The sequence below is a fragment of the Procambarus clarkii genome, chromosome 59, assembly GCF_040958095.1.
Source record: "Procambarus clarkii isolate CNS0578487 chromosome 59, FALCON_Pclarkii_2.0, whole genome shotgun sequence".
Classification (NCBI taxonomy): domain Eukaryota; kingdom Metazoa; phylum Arthropoda; class Malacostraca; order Decapoda; family Cambaridae; genus Procambarus; species Procambarus clarkii.
In genome coordinates this window covers 21,678,852-21,694,328 of record NC_091208.1, presented here as the reverse complement: position 1 = coordinate 21,694,328, position 15,477 = coordinate 21,678,852, and the positions used below count along the sequence as shown (strand labels likewise).

The 15,477-nt window shown below is 35.3% G+C and overlaps 1 protein-coding gene across 5 annotated transcripts in view; it reads left to right on the top strand.

Moving 5' to 3' along the window:
* Positions 1 to 15,477, top strand: part of LOC123768192 (hemicentin-1) — a 119,578-nt gene that overhangs the window by 20,407 nt on the left and 83,694 nt on the right. For all 5 annotated transcript variants that reach the window (XM_069306959.1, XM_045758602.2, XM_045758601.2 and 2 more), the window contains 16 exons: positions 546 to 641; positions 896 to 1,043; positions 1,593 to 1,739; positions 3,629 to 3,724; positions 3,969 to 4,115; positions 5,318 to 5,446; positions 5,746 to 5,896; positions 7,344 to 7,471; positions 8,078 to 8,240; positions 8,827 to 8,921; positions 9,431 to 9,581; positions 9,936 to 10,054; positions 10,941 to 11,090; positions 11,360 to 11,488; positions 13,356 to 13,474; positions 14,673 to 14,781. In XM_069306959.1, coding sequence (XP_069163060.1) covers positions 546 to 641; positions 896 to 1,043; positions 1,593 to 1,739; positions 3,629 to 3,724; positions 3,969 to 4,115; positions 5,318 to 5,446; positions 5,746 to 5,896; positions 7,344 to 7,471; positions 8,078 to 8,240; positions 8,827 to 8,921; positions 9,431 to 9,581; positions 9,936 to 10,054; positions 10,941 to 11,090; positions 11,360 to 11,488; positions 13,356 to 13,474; positions 14,673 to 14,781 — 2,077 coding nt within the window. The remainder of the gene's footprint in view (positions 1 to 545; positions 642 to 895; positions 1,044 to 1,592; positions 1,740 to 3,628; positions 3,725 to 3,968; positions 4,116 to 5,317; positions 5,447 to 5,745; positions 5,897 to 7,343; positions 7,472 to 8,077; positions 8,241 to 8,826; positions 8,922 to 9,430; positions 9,582 to 9,935; positions 10,055 to 10,940; positions 11,091 to 11,359; positions 11,489 to 13,355; positions 13,475 to 14,672; positions 14,782 to 15,477) is intronic.

Sequence of the window (15,477 nt, the reverse complement as noted above, 5' to 3'; positions counted from 1 at the left end):
TACAATTTTTGGGTGAGCCCCCGTGGCTCCTTGAAGCTGTTATATAAAGATATGGGACCATCTACTTGGTCGCATGAATATATACGCCTATCGGGGACCAATGCCAAAACCTGGCCCACTCATAGAGGCACAGGGTGTGGTGGCAATCCACCCCATGCATTCTGGCTCTGTCATCTAGGAATGTTCTACCTCTGATGCTTCTCTTCAGTGGTAGAATATTCTTAGATGACAGAGCCAGAGTGCATAGACGGAAAATCCAGATCCAGCTTCAGTGAAAGCCTCGGGAAAACCCTCATGTGTTCAGTAGAACGCCAGATTGCAATCCTTTTCCATGTCGTCGCCTGGTTGTGTGGGGCGTGTGCGTGGGAATACTCACTGTATAGGTCCTCATGACAGCTCCTATGGATTATCTCATTAATATTAATAATAATAGTAATATAATAATAATAATAATAATAATACAGTAATAATAATAATAATAATAATACAGTAATAATAATAATAATAATAATAATAATAATAATAATATCATCATCATCTCCCAGGTGGAACTTCATTGCTCAGTAGAAGGGATGCCACCTCCAACTCTCAGATGGTTGAAAGATAACACTGTAGAGGTCACTCCAATGTCTTTCATCCAGGTATGATATTTTACTTTCAACTTCATATTTATTAAAATTTCAACTTTGTTTTAGATATCGGCCATGTGAATGGGCTTTTGTGCAGTCCATCATTCATGAAAGGTCATAGCTACTTTGTGGCCAGCTTTAATTTCATCCTATCGTTTGTTCTTATTTTCTAATCAATTGATGCTCGATATTTCATGTTAAGTAAACAATATACTGTACTATAGTATTTTTTAATTCAAAAATTATTTGGAAATGATTATCTGCAGATGGAAGCAGACCGCCTGAGGATCCTGGGGGTACAGGAGAGTGATGCCGGACGATACACATGTGTGGCCTCCAACCTGGCCGGCACAGACCAGGCCCACATTAACTTGAAGGTTGGCTCACCGCCTATAGTCATCCAGGCACCTGCAGGTATCTCTTTAAGTTTTCACAAGTTTAAGTAATGTGCACAGAGATGTGATTGTTATACACATTTAGGCATACAGTACTGTACTTTTGTTTTCATTTTTCAGAAAGAACATTTTTATACAGTATTAATTAAATCATTTTTATGTAATATAGAAAATATTGAGCTAGTAAAAGTGGCAAATTAGATGGAGTTAGCCTGGATAAAAAAAATGGTTTATAGGGGGGATAGAATGTTATAAATATTTATAAAACAAAGATCACTTGTCCATTCTTTATCATTCACATTACTGAATATAGCTGTGTGGATAAATAGCTCCACTCAACATTCCTCCAAAAGGAGGTGAACGTTCAGAAAATGGACTGAGAGTTACAAGTACTGTGATATAGTTTTTAAATACATAAGCGAGCACTTGCATATGTTTGCTTGTTTCACAAATAATCTGTCCAAATGAAAGGTAATCTTGTACTCTTCAGTCACACCTTGTAATCTATGCTCAGTAAAAAAGAAATCCAAGTGAATGAACATATTTTCTTTTCATGTCACTTTTTCAGACACGTCGGTCATGATTGGAAGTACAGGTGCATTGTCATGCTATGGTGTTGGGGTCCCGGAGCCCACCATTACCTGGAGCCGGACAGATGGTTCTTCCCTGTCCTCTCAGTTCATACAGGATACAGACGGAAATCTTAGGGTCAAAGGTAAGAAAAATATATACAAAATACTGATAAAGATTTCGGAGAATTAAATGCAATACTGTGTGAGCTCACCTATCCGGACTGTATTGGGGAGGATCCCCCACCGGATAAGGCAGACATCCGGATAAGCAGTAATTCTTACCAGGAAAAGTTGATAAATAAACATATTTGCAATTTTTTGCACCACAGCCAACATAATTTGAATTTCCTCACACACTATAATTAAAAAATACATTTACCAGTACTGTAATTTAAAACAGAAACTTCATCTTACCTTGTTGTGGTTCATCTTCTTGAGTGATTGTGCACATCTTGAAATCAGTAATTCCAGAAAAGTTACGTAACCTATCGTAACACAACACAAAACTTACTGTACATGAGTTTGACAATTTAAGTTAAGACTGCCAGCTGCTAAAGCATTACTGGTCGAAGGCTCTTGACTATGGCGAGGTGTTACCTTTCCTTTTCACAACAATATTGTGCCTCACTTTAAACCTGGAAATCCAACCATCACTTCCCCAGGAATTCTGTATTCCATGACTGACTGCAAATCTTCTTGTAGTAATTCTTATTTCTGCTCTGCAAATCGTCACATCAACTGGGCAGTACAGTACTGTGCAAACCACTTACACACAGCCTCATCTTACTGTGCATAGTGTGCAGGCTTTCTATTATACCCTCTACTAGTGCAAGCTCCCTCACTCTTACTAGTAGCTTTGTATATTTTTTTAGTCATCTTTGTTTCTTTATATCAGAGACAGTACTAGTACCTATACCAAAATCCTTGGCAACACTCACAGGCGACTAGCCATTTTCACAGATTTCAATGACATGTAACTTGTCTTGAATTGTTAGCACAACCTTCTTCGTTTTAACACCTCCAGGATGATTGTTTCTTCTACCAGACAAAGCCTTTGCAAAAAGTTATCAACGTTACTATGAAAACAAAGTTATTAAAGAAAATGTTTCACTTATGGCATAGCACTATGGTATAACGTGAGAGTCTAGAGCACATGGGTTGTTTAGCTTGACCAGGCCTGAACAGGTCTACTTAGGGCAGGCAGGCATGATCCGCAGGCCAGCAGATGGAAAAAATCCCCCAAATATAAGCAGGAAACTACAGCCTGTACACGTAGTTTTAAGAAAGTTGTATCTCTTGTAATATTACATAATACAGTATTTCTTTAGTTTTTACTGCATGGAATTGTTCTCGCATAATTCTTTATTCTATGCAATACAGTAATCATAGGCCCCTCCACATGCCCCTTGTCACCCTAGACAGTCCCTCACATTTCTTCCCTCTCTCCTGACTCTCCCGACCTCCCCCACATCCCAGACATATTTGGAATTAATTCCAGCAGCCATTTATCTGTCCATTGTTTGTGCAAATTAAACATTACGTTCATTTAGTCTCTACCTCTACTCCTGGAAAGCCTGCATCTCATGCAGCCTTTTCTGCCAATGTAAACTAATTATACTAATTATATCATTACGTTTCTTGAGCTCTCTCAGCTCGTCACATCCCACATCTGGCTGTTAACTTCATTATTTCTTTCAATTCTGTGATCTATTTAGATAATAAATTTATTGTTACTGTCCTAAGCATGCTACTTTTTCTTCTCTTTGACTATCTTTATAGATTACTATGATTTTTTAATGTAACAACTGTTAGTATTTTTTTAACATGCTTTGTTTTTGGTGTTGCAGTTACTATTTTTATTTTACGTGTACAGTACTTGATTAATTTTGGTCATTTCAACTTTTGCATAATTTGATTGTATTTTAGCTTTTATTTTAAGCAACTGAAACTCAATTCTGGGTAACAATGTCATATGTGGCATTATATTTATAAATGACATGATTTTATATACAGTATTTTGTTTCTTGTACAGCCATGCAAGTAGAAGATGAAGGTAGCTACACATGTACTTTAGAGAACCAGTATGGAAGACAGAGACTACATGCAACGCTCTCAGTCTCAGGATTGTGTAAGTTAAGTGACCTAGTCAGACATAGTTCATAAGGGACACCTACATATATATATATATCAGATTAAACTTTGGAATTATTAAACTTTGGAATTATAATAAATTTACAAAATGTATACAATTTTGATATATATACAGCTGTACTTTGGCATTAGAGGAAAGATGTAAAAGTGTGTGTAGTACTTTTATATACTGTATATAGATTTATTCGTATTTAGTGTCTTTTCATAATTATTTTTGACAGTGGCACCCCTGATTGCTGCACCTCCGGACCCCAACCTGAAGGTTACCCAGGACTCCCCAGTGACTTTGCCCTGTACTGTAGTCATAGCCAATCCTCCTCCTCGACTGGTCTGGCTCCACCAAGGCTCACCTATTGACCTAGACAGAAGTTAGTTAAATAGAATATTGAAATAGTTTTATTTATAAAGAGTGTACATGGCAATGTTACATAGTTGATGTGTAAGTTTAGAATTTGTAGTCTTTATAAAACCTCTAAATATGTTTTGTGTTCTGAGTAATTCTTATGTATCTGAGGTATTTTAGTCATTGTATTTCATATGGAGATACCGTAGGTGACATCAATAGAAGAGTGAGTAATTACTGTAGGTGACATATCGATAGATGAGTGAATAATTACTGTAGGTGACATATCGATAGATGAGTGAATAATTACTGTAGGTGACATATCGATAGATGAGTGAATAATTACTGTAGGTGACATATCGATAGATTAGTGAATAATTACTGTAGGTGACATATCGATAGATGAGTGAATAATTACTGTAGGTGACATATCGATAGATGAGTGAATAATTACTGTAGGTGACATATCGATAGATTAGTGAATAATTACTGTAGGTGACATATCGATAGATGAGTGAATAATTACTGTAGGTGACATATCGATAGATGAGTGAATAATTACTGTAGGTGACATATCGATAGATGAGTGAATAATTACTGTAGGTGACATATCGATAGATGAGTGAATAATTACTGTAGGTGACATATCGATAGATGAGTGAATAATTACTGTAGGTGACATATCGATAGATGAGTGAATAATTACTGTAGGTGACATATCGATAGATGAGTGAATAATAGTGTTTTTAGAGTTGAGTGAGGTACATAGCAATGGATTTTGAAGGGTAACTATAGTTTGAGATACTTTGTTTCTTACATTTATTATATAGTAATTGAAGCTCAATTTATTGTTAGAATATGCTTTGCAATTTCTCTTCTGCTCTACTCTCAATTGGAGTATTGTTTATTATTAGAACTGTTTAGTAGTACTGTCTGTCTTGTTAATGCTCAGGGCAAATTTATTAGAGGTCAGCCACATTTTTATTTTTTTTACTTAGCATTTAGTGTCATTTAAGATGTCTGAGTTAGTATTTAAGGATATTAAGGTTGTCTTATTATGAAATAATAATGACAAATGTAAACACCAATTATGTAAGACTGTCACATGTACTCTATAAATTAATAATGGATTGATAATTCACATACAGTATATATATATGTATAACATTGCAGTAAGCATAATTAATATATATTTTAATATTAAATGTCTGGACAAACTTTACTCAGGGATGTTCATGAAAACTGATGGTTCCTTAACCATTTCATCTGTGCGGCCACATGACGAGGGTGACTACCAGTGTGTTGCCACTAATGTTGCTGGCAACTCTTCCCTCACCCTACACCTCACAGTCCTAGGTAAAGTGCAGGTCTGATGCTACCCTTGCAAATATGATGTGACTTACTAAAATCACATGTGCTAAATATGATGACTTACAAATTACTGTATGTATTAATATATCCTCAAAAATATTCTAGAGTTAAAAATTTATCCCTTAATGAACATTTTGAGCCATGTTGATATTTGTTAGTGTGTAGGGCCAGTATTAGTGCTTAAACTGTTTCTCAGCTACAATATTAAGTTTTTAATGAACAGTAGACTTTATTAGTGTCGTGAGATAATTGACAAATGCTTATGATTTTGCAATACTTGGCAGTTCCTCCACGTGCAAAGGCAAACCGTTTGGAAGAAAGAGTTGTTGCCTTAGAGGGTGACTTGGTGAAGTTAAAATGTCCTGTTAGGGCTGATCCTAAGCCAGCATTCTTCTGGCGTAAGGATGACCAGCCTCTCTCAGAAGTGTCTAGAAGGTGAGATCAAATATAAAGCTAGTTGGGTAAATAGTACAGGTAAAATGCATACTGTAATTACCTAAGTAATTACCTAAGTGTAGTTATAGGATGAGAGCTACACTCGTGGTGTCCCGTCTACCCAGTACTCTTCGTCATATAATGCTTTGAAATTACTGACGATTTTGGCCTCCACCACCTTCTCACCTAATTTGTTTCAACCATCTACCACTCTGTTTGCAAAAGTTATTTTTCTTATATTCCTTTGGCAGCTTTGTTTAGTTACATTTAGTTAGATTAAATATATGACTTCCTGTTCTTGAAATTCAAGGTTTCAGGAATTTCTTGTTTCTCTGTACATTTGAGTAATAACTACCTGTCCTTCATTTATGGTATAATCAAATGAACTTGGGTGATTTTGTAACAAATTCTTCAAATGTTCCTTCAGAAAATAATAGTAGATGAAGAAAGTTGAAACATCTACCTGGTCACTCTCTCTCAAGGAAGACATACCTCTCAAGAGAACAAAATTAAAAAGAAACAGTGATGGAAAGGTAGATAGAAGTACAATTAGTGTATCAGGGGTCTCAGTAGACCAATGGCTATATTCTCGATTCGTAACTGAGGATCTCGGATTCAGTCCCCGGGCAAGATAGAAATGATTGGGCATGTTTCTTTTCACCTTATGCCTCTGCTCACGTAGCGATAAATAGGTACCCGGGTGTTGGGCAACTGTTGCATGGTTGCATCCTCGGGAGGGTCAGTAGTTTGACTATGGTGGGGACATGTATACGAGTCTCCAGTATATATATATTGTACAGGCTTTCTGTTCCGGATAAAAAGGAAAAATTTATTATTATTAGGAGTAGTAAACGTTGCTAGAGTACAGCTTAGTATTAAATATATTGAATAATTTTGCTGTCAAGATCAAATTTTAAAACTATGAACATTCGTTATTCAGTTAAAATAAAACAATATTTCTAAACTATAACATTGGGTTACCCCCAGAGGTAAGTTCCATTGGGTCTATAGACAAATATAATGAACATCTCAGCAGAATGACGTTCTGGCATTTATACCACATGGAATTTCAAGATGTTCTTGCAGAATGCTATATAACTTATATATAAGTGCTAGAAGGTCACTTGTGGCCTTGGCATGTTCCGTGATATGGGTTTCTGGTTACCCAGTTTATTTTTTGCCAAGTGCTATTCCCCCAAATTTCCCTCCCATGATTATTTTGTGTGGATATGATGGTGAGCTTCTGGGTGATGTCTGCGGTGTTCATGCTAGAATGTTGCCTGACTTTGACTATTCATGACTGCTGTCTGGAGAGACAGCAGATTTGACATTAAGGAGCAACCAAATTAGTCTGCTCCGAAGAGTGCTTTTCATATCCATGTGCTCAAACCCTGATTTTTCGAAATTTGGTGTTGAAGTAATGATTGAATGGTTTTGTTTTGGTCAGGATGCGTTTACTGAAGAATGGGATTATTGTGATAAGACAGTTGATGACCGAAGATGCAGGTACTTACGTCTGTACTGCTGTTAATGCTGCAGGTGCCACTACCATTCCTGTCGTTCTTGAAGTTCACGGTAAGGCATATTTTATTTTAAACAAACACTTTAATGCTTTGTGCCAGTGGCATGCACCCATGCCACTGGCGCTTAGTGACACCTAAAATGTTTAAAAAAAAATTGTTAGTTTTTGGTTATACTTTACTGTAATTACAAATTTGTTGTAAAAATGTTTGCAGATGAATTTGCTAGAGTATATAGATTCAAAACAAAATGGGTTTTAATAATAATTAGGTGTTATGAAGTTGAATAAATGAATGTTTATGAACATTCAACACTTCATTTTTTTTGCAACATGGAAATACAAAATATAGAAATGTCACATGATTGGTCTATATCATTGTAAACAAAAAAAATAACTTTCATATTTTTCCTGCTGGTAATTTGAAGCCCATACAGAATTAATTTACACTATTAATTTTGTATATTTATTTTTCTTTGTAACATTTCAATTAAATTCTTGCCATTTTGTATTAGTGTTTAATTTTATTCCTCACTTTGATTTTTCTGAAGTCTAAATCTGTGTTTAAAGAATTACATTTTCCTGTATATTATTCATGATATTAGGATAATAATATTGTCATCATTTAAACAAGTTTACTTATTTATATATTTCCATTTCAGTCCCGCCAACAATTGAAGCAGATTCTGAGACATATATAGTGTCTGAGGGAGAGGTGTTGAATGTGCCGTGTGTCGCCAGTGGCAACCCACCACCCACGCTCACTTGGGTTCGTTATGACCAAACACTCATGTTGGACAACACACTTAAGGACGGGACACTCAGGTAACACTTGCAATACTTTTATTCTTATTAAATAATGTTTTTCAATCTGGTATTCATTTTGTAACTTAATCTCAGTACATGTACTAGTTTATTTCTTTAGCCTTCAAGTAAATTTATAATTATTGAAACATATAAAATCCAATTGAGCATAAATTCCTGCTCTTTAGTCACGTATAAGTGACATCCTGTAAACCCTAAAAATTTTGGACATTGCCCCACTACACAAGGGAAGCTGTAAAACATCATTTAGGTCAGTTATCTATGACTTGCGTAGCATCATCTACACACGCCATAGATAACTAAGAACTCTAATTGACCTGGCCAGGATTCGAACTCATGCCATCCAGGATCACTCCTAAACGTACACAGTACTGTGACCACCGCACCAGTGATCATTGGTGATCATTGGTGCGATCATTGGTGCGGTGGTCACGGTACTGTGTACGTTTAGAGGTGATCCTGGACGGCATGAGTTCGAATCCTGGCTGGGTCAATTAGAGTTCTTAGTTATCTATCTGTATATATATATAATAATAATTTAATTTTATCCAGTCATTTGCCATTGATTGTGTCCAATACTTGATAGGCTGGTGGGATCAGTTGAAAGTGAGGGCTACTATGAGTGCTTAGTGACCAACGATGCTGGTTCAGCTAAGCGTGCAGTCACCGTTGTTTTGAGCAGTAAGTCTTGGTCTTGAATTTTTTTATTAATACTGTATCTGTTATTCTCTACAATAAATTATAACAATTTATCGCAACATATTTGTGTTCTTATAAGCACAAGTGAAGAGAAACACAATGAATCTGCTGTCACTGTATTTCAAAAGTTGTCAAAGTGTTACATACTCGAGCATGCTGCAGAACTCTTCTCTTGTCTTGTTGGCTGTATCATACAATATGTTGCAAAATTCCACCTGGAATATGGCCGCAGTAATTTTTTTTCTGAATGTTCAAATGGCTTCCCCATCAGCTAGTTAGATCTGTGACCAATAGACATAGGAATTACACTTCTGGGTACTCCTTCAGTCTTTAGTTATAATATACATTTACTTAGGATTAAAGTTTATTCTTTGTAGCTTAATTATGAGGGATGGTTTCCACCTCGCTGCAACCCATGGTTGTTCTTTCTGCATGATTTCAAGCATGAATTAATTATTTTAATTAATGAAAGTAATATGGTGTTTATATAGAGAGCCCAGAAATCTCGCCATTGGGTGACGAGTCCTTGACAGTGCTGGCTGGACAGGATCTAAAGTTACCATGTGAGGTCACAGGACATCCACCACCCTTGGTGTTTTGGGAGAGAAACGGAAGAAAGTTGACTGCCAGTGATAACCTGAGGCAAGTGGTTTGAAATGTTTGACAAAATTTGTCTAATATGAATTAAATTTAAAATATATATTTCATGCAGAGCAGTGGAATTCAGATGTATTCTCAGTTGCAGTACTGTAAAACTCTCTAGCGTCTATTTTTATAGTTGTGGATTGAAATTATTTAAAGTACCTTTTTCTTCAGTTCATTCTGTGTTAAATGCTTAATATATTGAAGGAATAATGCCTTCCATACCTGTGGCTTATTTAGGTTTCCAGTGTCCACTTATGTTGTCTAATCCTTTTAGTATTTGTGTTTGATTTAAACTAAAAGTTGTTGAATTTAGCTAAAGTGTATTAATAAAAGTTTGTGTTGGTTGAGCAGGCCTGCCCCAGGGTACCTACTGATGAGTGGTGTAACCCCTGATCTAGCAGGAATATTCACCTGCACCGCCATTAACTTAGTTGGGGAAGCCACCAAGACTTTCACCATCAATGTTAACTGTGAGTATATAATGGAGTTATTCACCAGCTTTTCATTAGCTTGTCACTTGGATTATAAGATTCACTTGAAGTTTATGGTACAGTAGTTAGGATAATATTTTATCACTCTGTATGAACTTAAAATATATATTATAATTCCTTGCTCTGCCCGAAGCACTGTGTGTTAGTGGCTTTGCAAAAATGTCAAAACATCAATGCTATATACTCTTATAAACCCAATGTACAGTACCTTCTTATATATACTGTATATAAATAAATATAAAAATAAATAAAAAATACCTGCTCGGTATGTATTTTAAGCAACAATTCAGAACATGGAATAGAGTATTGCATAAAGGAGTGACTGACTGATCAGCATGGAAGGGAGCATTTCTTTTATGTTCGGTTACTGTTAATGTAATAATAAAAATATTAATACTGTATGTGCAAGATATACTAAAGATCAGATTACAGAGGCAACTTAGTAGTTATAATAGTGTGTCGGACCTAACTTAAGATAATGAAAGAATTAAGTTTACATTTTTGTAGCACTACTTAATATTGGGGTGATTTTTATAATAATAATAATAATAATAATTTTTATTTAGGAAATTTAGGTTATATGGGTTGGTCTAGATGCTGAATGTTATAAAATGTTTGGCCTCCTCACACTTAACTGTTGCCTGGAGAGAAGTTACATCATCTGAGGGCTGGTGGAAGCTGCTGAATCAACAAAATGACAGAGGTTGTGAGTCACTGTGTTGCTGAGGGCAATTATGATGAGAATGACTGACCGGTTAAAAAGCTGCAATATATATAAATTAAATGCATTTATATATATTTTACATTTAATGCCATTATTCTTTCGAGAACATATATGTAAGTGATGGGTCATTCCCCAGTATAGATGCTCCCATAGTGGAGGAGCAGCTTAATCTGTGGCCAGAGAAGAGCGTAGTGGAGGGGGGTCAACTCTCGCTTCCGTGCAGTGCCCATGCCTACCCAGAACCAACTCGAGACTGGACTAAGGATGGTTCCAGGCTTCTTCCTGATGAGGGTAAAATATATGTTAATAGATTTAGTCATAAAATTGAACATAAGCATCTAAATGGTTTATCAATAATTTTTTTCAAAACAATGACATAGAATGAATAATAATCTTCATTGACATGAGTGTATACAAGAAATTTTATACATATACTGCATGTATATATATATATATATAATATATAATTGAATATTGCCAAAATTGAAGATTTTTCTCTGGGCAGATAATTTATTTTTATTTTTTTATAAAATGTGATGAAAGTTGTGAATATTTTGCAGATCTGACAATTTCAAGTAGTGGTACAGTTGAGGTAGCCCGTGCTGCCCCTAGTCACTCGGGCAGCTACAGGTGTACACTCGCCAACATGATCGGCGAGACACACATTGACTATGATGTCAAGGTTCTTAGTAAGTTTTACCTATTTATTTGATTTCTCTGCTTCATTTTCTGGAGGCTATTTTGATGTCTCATCACAATGACTGTAATAAGTTTACTGTTATGGTAAAATAGTTGTGTAAGCCTTTTAGAATAGTCCTTCACATGCACTAAATTGAAGGGTGACCACATCTCGCCAAAAATGAAGAGGCTTGCTTGCGGTCTTCAGTCATGTTTTTCGCTCTGCCAATCTTTGTTTGTACTGTATTCTTTTTCATGTCCTGGCTTACCTCTGCCAAAAACCATTGCTTCAGCCTTCATCGACTTTCTTTTGAGCATGGCAAGGCCTTCCTGCACACACTCATGCACACACCACACAAACACTCATGCAATTCATTGTGAATAAATACCACATTATGCAATATAGAAAAAGAAAATTTGCTCCATACATCCTCCAAATTATGTGAAGTGCATTAAAGAATTTGGACAAAGAAAGAGATCAAGGAGTGGTTCTGGATAGCTTAGTAAACTGTCACCAGCAGACCACATAAGGGGCATTGTGCAAGGAGACTATACTACTCTTGCCAACTTCAGAATCACTTTTCAATACTTTGATGGTGAAATACTAATGAAAATGTTCACGACATTTGTGAGACCAAAACTGGAATATGGAATATTCCACATATGGGCACCAAGCAACTGTATGGTGCCCATTCTTATGAAGCACAATTCCAGAAGAAACTGGAAAGAGTTCAAAGCCATGCTACTAAATGGCTTCAGGAAATTAAAAGCTACGAGGAGAGGCTAGAGGTGTTAAATATGCCAAAACTAGAAATTAAAAAGTAAATAGGTGATATGATGATTATGTACAAAATAATATGAAGAATCAACTAAATAGACAAGGAAGAATTTTTGAAATCTTCAGCTTCAAGAACAAGAGGCCATATATATAAGCTAAGGAAACAAAAGTGCTGAAAAAACATGGGAAAGTTTTCTTTTGCTTATAGAGTTGTAGACGTTTGGAACATGTCAAGTGAGAAGGCAGTGGATTCCATAATCATCAGTTCAATAGTTTCAAAGCAGCATCTGACAAAGATTATTATGAAGATGAGATACTATTAGCATAGCTCTCATCCTGTAATTACACTTAGGTAATTACAGACACAGTATATATATAATAATGTAACACAAATGATGCCATAAGAAAACTGCTTTCCATAATATTTGTCCACCAGTGATTAGTTCTGAAATAGAATAACTTCTTTATAGCCTCAGTAAACTTTCATTAACACATTGTTAAACTAAAACAAAGAATATAAATTATAATAACATAATTCATTAATATTGTTATCATTTATTTTCCTTTCTTAGCCATAAGATTTACCCAAAACACTGAGGGTAATTTGGAGCTTTAAAAAGGCTATTAAGCTTTCAATGTACACACCAACTACGAAACATTGTCTTGTGTAATGTAATTTTTGTAAATAATGATGCATTATGTTTATGTATACATGCATGTGTGTGTGTGTGTTTTTATATGTAAAAGCTCATGTATATTTTATATGTAAAAATGGAGACCACATTTTAGCTTCTTTATACATGTTGCGTAATGGAGTAATTAAATTTTGTAAAGTAATATTTGTAATGACATCAGTACAGTACAGTACTTCATTGGTATAATAATTAACAATAATAACAAATAAAATAATAGTATTCTCTGCTAGAATATTGTGCATTCACATAGTTGAAGTCACACTATGTAAGCTTAACTAAGATAGTGTGATCTAATGCCTGTTAATTATCAATAATTTTAATAGCATATTAAAATCTTGTAGACAAGTAAATAAGATAGAGTTAATAGACAGGGATTATATGAAATGTCTTGTTAACCCTGGACAGTTCCACCAAGAGTAACGTCACAGCACCTCTCGGAGATCCCCCTTGTGGTGGAGGGAGATGGGGTGACTATCAACTGCCCAGTTGATGCTGTGCCCTTGCCCACTATCACCTGGTTCAAGGTATAATACAATCACAGGTTAAGAACAGCTTTGCATGCATGTGTTCTTAAAGTTAGCCTTCAATTTGTATGGTTCTTGAAAGTGCAGATATGGTTGAATAGTCCTATATAGTACTAACACTTAATGTGTACAGGTAAATTTCATTGGTACACAGGCTTAGTGTAGCTCTATATTGTATGACCCACGGATCTCTCACATTCTCAGCAGTTTGTCTGGCTTCTATACATGTCATTTTATTTTAGTTTTACAAGTTGTTTTTTATTATACATGCATCATTGCACATCCTAAGATTTTTGGACTATATTATGTTTTGTATTTGTGGCTAGAAAGTGATACAGTAGCAGCGTAGTTTTTACTTGACTCGGGTTTTACAGAATTGTAACTATTATACAAATTGTAGTCTTCCTGTATATATGTTATTACCTGTATGTGCTTGCAGGTAGAGAGAATTGCCTGGGAGCTTCTTTTATCTTTTAAGTATCTGGTGCCATGTATTCTCAGTTGCAGTACAGTACAGTACTGTATAACTCTAGTGTCTACTTTAATAGTTGTGGATTGATATGACTTAAAGTACCTTTTTCTTCGGTTCATTCTGTGTTCAATGCTTAATATATTGAAGGAATAATGCCTTCCATACCTGTGGCTGATTTAGGTTTCCAGTGTCCACTTATGTTGTCTAATCCTAATTACCCACATGAGCAATCTGTACCTGTTACTTCTCTCAGTAACTGAGACTGTCATTTTTTCTTCCTTCATTACCAATGTCTTTCCTTGTTTGCTTCTCTCGGTATCAGTCTGTCCTTGGTAAGCTCTCTCAGTATCTGAATCTGTCCTTGTTTACTTCTCTCAGTATCCGAGTCCATTATTGTATCTGTATTTATGTTCAGTTGGTTTGTTTATTAAGATTGTTATTCATACTTTGAAGAAGACACATCGAAGGTGAGAGCTTAACTTTGTAAGGCCTCCCACTTAAAATTGTCAAAACATATTTACCAAATTAGCTTTGTGTTGTTCTGGCAGATTCTGTAATAACACGAAACCCTTTAATTTTATATTTAGAGTTAGCTAACATAATGAACATCTCCTGCTTGAATACCAGTATTCCATCTGAACTTTGCCTTTAAACATTTCAAAATTTAGCCACTTACTTTTTTAAATGCTTAATGAGTTATAATGGACATTTTGCTCTTCTCTACAGGATGGTCTCTCCATCTTTTCCACAAAGGATCGAGCAGACATGACTCACATAATTGTTGAGGATAATGGTCGAACTCTGCACATTTTAGAGGCAACCGTTGATGACAAAGGTAAGCTTATCAAGCTAGACATTTACCCAAAAAGTAAGTGTTTTAAAATTAAGTTAATTAGATAGTATATATATTAGATAGACAGCCTTCATTTTTGCATTTTTCATAAAGTTGTGCCATACATTTTTTGTATGGTGCAAGACTTTCTTATCGATTCTCAGAAAACGTATAAGAGAACTGGTGAGACTAGGGGTTTCTTGCATTTTCTTAAGGGAGACATGTATGGCAAGTGAATTCTTGTCCTTTCTGTTCATAAATAAAAGGTGTTCTGATGGGATGGATGTCGGGACCAGAATTCAAGTTGGATTCTGATTCAGACTCTTCCTATTTGTACTGGTCACTGTAGGAAACATATACCTAGTGCACAAAAGAACTAAGAAAACATATCCAAAATTAAAATACTGTAATTATAATAAAATAATGCCTAAGAAATGTACCTTGGTGGGAGAACTCGTCCTTCTCACTCCACTAAAGGAGGAGTTAACACAGACCACAAATACTTGAATAGAAAGAGCAGAAAATTCAAGGTTTAATTATCCTACCTATTTCTTGAGGAGAAACTGATGATTAATTTTCCTTTAGAGTTTAGGTAAATAATTAGAATTAGTCAATAATTGCTATTTATTACATAAATCTAGTAATATTGATATATACAATGTTTTATGACTTGAAGAATACTCTAAGGTGAGTGAGATT